The sequence below is a fragment of the Hermetia illucens genome, chromosome 1, assembly GCF_905115235.1.
Source record: "Hermetia illucens chromosome 1, iHerIll2.2.curated.20191125, whole genome shotgun sequence".
Taxonomy (NCBI): domain Eukaryota; kingdom Metazoa; phylum Arthropoda; class Insecta; order Diptera; family Stratiomyidae; genus Hermetia; species Hermetia illucens.
Genome location: NC_051849.1, coordinates 196,170,306 through 196,177,456, shown reverse-complemented (window position 1 = coordinate 196,177,456; position 7,151 = coordinate 196,170,306). Strand labels below are relative to the sequence as shown.

The following is a 7,151-nucleotide window of genomic DNA, read 5'->3' as shown; positions in this document are numbered from 1 at the left end:
GGTACCATTTTAATTCTCCCCATTGTTGCATTATTCGATATTGTGTGATTATTTTATTCACAACTAAAACTGACAAGACGTTGTGGTGCTGCCAACCATTTACTCGTTTCCTGGAAATTCACTTCACATTGACTGGGATGAGTAAAAGGTAAATATTGGATTGCAGTATATCTATACGGGGTGGCCTTCTGTAGATATCTTCTGCCACCTATTTTAACAATAAAAATCCATTGAGTTATTTTCCAGTGTTTATTGAAAACAAAACACCTCTATTTACTTTCATTTACTTAGGGAAAATACATATGAGTAGAGTACATTTTCTGTAATTTTCCGTAACTCAAGTTAAGATTTATTACATTCATGGGTCAAGTTCTTCAGTTGAAGCGTAGATACCGGGCGACAACGAAGGCAGCGGAATAGCACAAGAAAGATTTTGCAAAAAAATGCGTGAATTTTAATTGTATAACCATATCAGGTTTTCGAATCGAATCCTGGAACGTGGCTTTTACTTTATAGAATCCTAGGAAGCGGGGTCGACAGAAGAGTCGGTTGGGCTTGCCATTTCTCTCAATCGTAGGCTAGATGGAACCGCGAAGTTTTTGAGTCACAGACCTTTGATGTTGCGGACGTCCCTTGGGACATCTCCAGATGACTTGCATATTTATCCTAGCTAATGATGGCAGACCCACATGGTTGATGTAACGCCATATCGATCAGAATGTTCTCATCTTTGAATCCACCAAAATTTTCGTCGGTTTTTGAGGTCAGCTCCCGGTCAACCGAAACAAAATTTGTGATTTTCAGACATCTGTGAATGTTTATATTTTTCCTGTATCAAGGAACACCGTTGTTCATTCGTAGTACCCCGAATTGGGCCCTCCGTTAGAGCTCAGTACTGAATAGAGCAGAATCTTGTAGGCCCAGATTGACATTGTGTTGGCTTTGTAGAGGAAGCGTTTGAGGTGGTTTTTGTCAGCTTCATTTGCTGCTGCTTTTATTTGGGTTTGTTTCCTACACATTAGCCATCTACTCAAATGTATGCCGAGATATTTAATTTCATTTTGTTGACGGGTTCCTGGCATATTACCTTGGGCGTATAATCCTGAGGTGCGTGCACTTTACCCTGAATTTCTGCTCGGAAGAAAAGATTCCAAAAATCCAATTACACTGGAAGCAACCTAGTATTTTGAAAATCAGACCTCCATGCTACACCTTACCACATGGTTTACCACACATTCAATTTTCGTATCCCTCATGGTAGGTTTGCCCAGTGTAGTTCACTCCACCGTTCCGCTTCATTTTTCAACGTTATAGCCATGAACCCGTTTTCGATTCTACAGAAAGTTTCTAGTCCATAAAGAGACAACACTGCTCCCTTCCTGGTCAGTTCGTCCGATGCTTAATTGCTTGAACCCAGAGTGTCTAGACTTTATTCTGCTTCCGAGTGGGTTTAATCTTCAAGGCATTCCCAAACTAGTTTGGAATTTACCTGGTAGGACCTTAGTGCTTTAATAGCCACTTGGTTCTCGGTTAGAATAGCAATGCTCACTATAGTTTTTTTCGATGTTGAAGGAGGCACTTCTGTCTATGAAATATGCTTCCCCATTGGTTCGAAGTATGTTCTTCTTGGACAAATGATGCCAGAGCCTGCTCCCTCTGCCATCTGGGATCCGTCAGTTTTCCAGATAATCAGTTATTGGTTTAAGCCTTATGTCAACGCCACGCTCTCCCAATTTGCACTGCCGTTCTAAAGTATTTCAAACTTTTTATTGAAGTGAAACTTCTTCAATTCGATTTAGGTTTCTCCCCGCTTCGCTGGTACTCCGGACATTGTGAAAATCGTCCTCTTCGCTTGCATCTGTGTGTGCAGACGGAAAGAAATCAATCCCAGAAGGACCTCCAGGGCTGCTTTTGGGAAAGTTCTCATTTCCCAACTGATACACACGCTAGCTAGTCTTCGAAGTTTGTGTAATACGCCAGTTGTTTTGAAGAGTTCATTTCTCTCTGCCCAACTTATCGCCCCATAAGTAATCATTGACCTTACTGTTGCAATGTATATCCAGTGGAGCATTTTCGGAGTGTATCCCGATTTTTTTTCCTGCTATGGACCTGTAAATAATCAAAGTCCTTGTGGCTTTCCAACATATGTTTTCAATATGTGTCTTCCAGAGTAGTTCTTGCTCTAGTGCGATTCCCAAATATTTGACCTTTGTTTCTCGTTTCACCTTTATGTCATGTAAACTAATGGCTTTCAGGTGATCCAGCCTGGGCCTCCCAATGAATCATATTGCATTTGGAATTAAAATTCAACAACGTCTCCATTGCTAGCAGACATTTTTTATTTATCAATATCGATATTTCGGGGACATCTTTTTCCCTTCTTTAGCAAGTGGCGTTGACATACGGCTTCCCATCCTAAAGAACGGAACAAGATGTCCCCGAAATATCGATATTTTCTGAATGAAAAATTTCTATTAGCGAGGTAGACGGTGTTGAATTTTAATTCTTAAAAACTTTTGCAATAAATACGGATACGGATACGGAATAAACACGGATCGATTATATTATATTGACTTTGGCTGGATCTATACGCAGCCCCGCCTTTCTGCACCAGTTACTAGTGGTTCATTCAGTTCGATTTAAATTCGGTGACATAGAATATCTTTATATTTGCACCAAAAGATTAAAATAATATCATCAGCGTAACCCTGGACCTGTATTCCAGTGTTTGTTAGTTCTCCCAGGAGTTCATCCGCTCTCATGCTACCATGTAGACTACCTTGAGTGGTCTTCATAACAGCAGAATTTCTACCTGTCAGTACTTCTATGTGCTGTTCTCTAGCATTCTGCCTATCTAGAACGCCAGGGTAGTTCCCACACCTTTGCGCATTAGGTCATCTTGTATCTCTGTGTACGATGTGTTACCAAACGCTCCTTCTATGCCCAAAAACGCAAACAGTGCTATTTCCTTCTTTTCTACGGCATTCCGCAATACATCCATCAGCTGATACAAGGCAGGATTGCATATTAGAACTTTAGTTCTAATGTAGTTGCCTATGATCTTCTCCACTGCCGAGTACGAACGATGTTAGGCAAATTGGTTTGAAAGATTTAAGATGAAAAGGACTGGTTTTTGGAAAAAAGACCACTCATTGTACATATCCTAAAACTATGCTGCCCTTTACCGCTCTTAGGAGAGACCGTAGGATGATTTCTAGGCCTCTCTGGAGTAGTGCTGGGAAAATGCCATTTACTTCCGATGATTTAAGTGATTTTCACTACCCATCTTACTTTAGCTTACGGGCATACCTCTTTCGTTAGTTTTGAATTCATCTTTCCCCTCTTCTGTCCTTTGTTAGGAAGCCACGAAGAATGCTATTATCTTCCCTTCGTGGAATAAGAACACCGGAAATGAGTTCTAAGAAGCAGATATATCCTGTCCTCCTCATTTTCGATAAATGTCCATATTCCTTGTTGAGATAGGTAGAAGATATTGCTTTCTCTTTGGCTATAGCTTTATATAGTTTGGATCTTTCTGGGGTTTGTTCCATCTCTTCACCGAATTTCCTGAAGCTGTCCTTTTTTGCTTCCCTGGTCGCGTTGCTATACATCGTCAGTGCCCTTTTGTACTTCTTTCTGCCAATCTCCGGTTTGTTTTGCAAAGATAAAGAGCTTTCGCCCCTCCTTTCTCATTCTGGCTAGATTCCTGTTCCACTAGGATACGTCCCATGATGATTTGGCTGTCCTACCGAGACAGCTGATCTCATATGCGTCAATGGTGACTCTGTTCAGGCTTTCCACTACTGTTTGTAGCTCTATTTCCTAAATCCTAATCCCATTGCTTACCCGTAGATGAGCCATGTAAGCAGTCAGGTGTTTTGTGTAGAAGGCCCAGTCTGTTCTCCTGGGATTCCTTATTATTCTATTTCCTTCTCAGTTGCCCTCAATGTTATGTTCAGTATCTCTTGTCTGATGCTGGTTACAAACGTTGGTGTGCTCGCCATATTATGTATTTCTAATTTGTTACTGAGGATGAATTCCAGAAAGTACTCACCTCTTCGATCAATGCCGCTGCTTGCTCAGACGTCGTATGTGTTGTGGGCGTTGGCATCGTAACCGAGAAGCAGTGGTAGCGCCTTCCTCGCGCAGAACTTCACCATTCTAACGACTAATTCCGGTGGAATGCGGGTGCCGTCTTCTGAAAAGCATTTTGATGCCAGGATTGCCTTTTGTGTTCGTCCTCAGCTAGGACTTGGACAGTCACGTGGTCCCCAGTTAGAAACTCTGAAAGACATATGTACCTTAAAATTCTTTTGAGAATGGTTTGGTTTTCCACAAGAAGAGTCCCAAATTACCTGCATACTTCCTCCTTGTAGAATCTGTCCCCGATGCACCCAGGGTTTTTGAGCCAGCACTATTTCAATATTAACCTTGGAAATTTGCCTTGCAATTACTGCAGATGCAGCTTTCGCATTGTGGAGGTTCACGTGGACTATTTTAGTGTTGGCCATGGGTTCCGTTAGTAATTGGAGCTCTTCGCCAATATCGGATTATTACCCTCCTACTCCGACATGGCACTTCTGTGGGGAACAGGTTTACTTCTTTGGTCGGACCTGCCTTTTTCAGCTTCTATGGCTTCCGCGATACCTTCGAAGATCCCGATGTGTCCTCCGAGGTATTCTAATTTGGTTTCTCCCTGTTAGCGTTCACAGGCGTACTACCACACCTGTAATTGATGAGGCAGTTATGACGTTTAATTGCCTTGAAGGAACGGTCGTCCACCCTGATCGTGAGGAGTTTGCTTTTGCCTTCTTCCTGCTTCTAAAAACACTCCATAACTGGGGGTTTAGGTTTCATGGGAGCATTATCCTCTTGCGGGCTGATCTCCGCTGCTCCCTGCTTTCTTGGCTATGATGCTGAAGGCTTAAATCTGTCCTGAACCTTCTTAATAGACTCCTCTAGTTTCAGGTCGTCTTTCAGATAGCGCAGATACTATTTAGTACCTGCGCCACTGAAACCTGCTCCCTGATGTCTGATATGGAGAACGTACCTTTGTTCGTCCTTGCTTTTTGAGCGGGGTATCATTACTACCCTTTTCCCACAAGTTTCAAATGAATCGAAGAAATCATAGTGGGAAGATACCGAGAAAATTCCCGAGGTAACCACTGAAGAAGTTTTAGAAGCCGCGAATAAGAGCTTGGATTGGATAAAGAGCTCATTTTTCCAAAGGGGTGGGTGTTCTGGTTCCTCGAATAAGCTAATTGGAAGTTATCTCTCTGAAAGGACATTTTGGTTCAATGTGGACAATATGGATATGGCACCAAAGAATCATATTGTCACGGTAGGAGGAGTGTTACTTCCTCCTTCGTGGAACCAAATTTTGATCACCAACGTGAGGAAAAGGTATACAATTAATGTCCGGGTTGATGTCAACACTCCAGTTTCAAATGTGGTTGTCAAGTACCTAAGAGTGATAATTGAGATTGAGATGAATTGCAAGGGGCATCTGGACTATTCTTGCCAGAAATTCGTGTCGCTAGCATGGGTGATGGCCAACATTGGATGCGCAATGCGAGAGTGACATGGTCGCTTTAAGCGCGGTCAGAATCTGTAGTCAAGCCAGTAACTTTTGACAGCTTGCAGGACTGCATTCGAACCATTCCATAAATCCCGGCCATTTGATATTTCAACGTTGTGGCAATCATGATCAGTAGGATTACGAGGCCACGATAAGTTATAAAATCTTAGAATGATGTGCTATGCACATATCTATAGAACATACATAGTATACATAGCTAATTCATTTGGAGGTTTTGTATTGCTTTGTTAGGGGAGCATAAGGGGTGATAAGAGTCTCCTGAAAATGATATGCTATTCTAGCCAAAGTTGTGGCGATACTTCAGCGAAATTTATCAACCAACATCAGCATAATATATGAAAGGACAATTAGGTACAAATCTAATTATAGATAACTATTGTTTAATTTATTCGTTATTAACTTCTCTGAGTAGAACCGTGTGGAAAACAAATAGATAAATATCTACATCTACTATTATTGGAAGCACAGTGAAAACATTTGCCTTTTTTGTTACCACAGATTCATTGAAAAAAAGTCAATGGGCAAACAATGTTCACCTGCCCGAGTGGTTCTAGGAAGTGAGGTCATTTTTTGGTCGGATAACTTCAATTCAAGACCAAGCCAGTTGACAATTTATGTAAACACTATTAGCTTTTGCACTTAGCAGCTCATTGCGGAAAGACCCCGTCTCACCTAGCTTCAATACTAGTGAATCCAGACATCTCTCGGTATCGATAGTCATCGACGCATGTTCATTCTCATTTATCTGCATTATATAATCTTCAACTTTTGGGCTAACCTTTAACTTTTCAATCTGGCTCATGAACGCAAGTGAAATATAAAAACGATTCCGTTCAGCGGATCTTGAGCCATTATCAGAGTGAAACTCGTTCGGTTGTGCAGTGTCGCTAATCGTTAATTTCAAGCGCTTTAGTATTATCGGCTCAGTTGAAAGTGGATCACGTTAGGGAGCAGATTTCAGTAAGCAATCCAGAATGAAGGCTATAGTGGTTTTTGCAGTGTTGGCTTTCCTAGCTATCTCGGTCCAGGCGAAAAATGAAGGTGCGTTTTCATAAGTTAATGGTGATTAAAGGGTTGTGATATTAAACTCTGCAATTTTGACTCCTTAGCGGTCTGCTCGCAGCCCAAGGAAGTAGGACCATGTCGGGCCCAGCAACCATACTTCTTCTTCAACAGCGCAACCAATCAATGTGAACACTTCTTCTATGGTGGATGTCGCGGAAACGATAATCGGTTCGAGAACAAGGAATTGTGTGAAAGTACCTGTTTGTGAATCCTTTGAATTGTACTCATAAATAAAGCCTAGTTTTAAGTTGAAAAGGTGTTGTTATTAGTGTCAAATTGTTGGAAATGATCCTGCGGAAGGGTACCAAGTCTTGCTGGTACCAAGTTTTCATTTTTTTTTTAAATTAAATATAAAAATAATCCCGGATCAATACTAATGCATGGGCTGAATGGAATTTCTTTTAATAATTGATTTTCATCAACTTTGAAGTGTTGACAAACTTTAGATAGTTTAATTGTAGCTAGGCTTCGCAGGTTGTGAAAATTG

General features: G+C 41.3%; 1 protein-coding gene across 1 annotated transcript; it reads left to right on the top strand.

Annotated features, from left to right (window-relative positions):
* The first annotated feature begins 6,397 nt into the window (after positions 1–6,397).
* On the top strand, positions 6,398–6,919 carry LOC119659132 (protease inhibitor-like). Its single transcript, XM_038067061.1, has 2 exons — positions 6,398–6,640; positions 6,709–6,919. Exons 1-2 carry the CDS (start codon positions 6,574–6,576, stop codon positions 6,870–6,872), a joined length of 231 nt encoding a protein of 76 aa, XP_037922989.1. The 5' UTR covers positions 6,398–6,573; the 3' UTR covers positions 6,873–6,919.
* Positions 6,920–7,151: the final 232 nt, after the last annotated feature.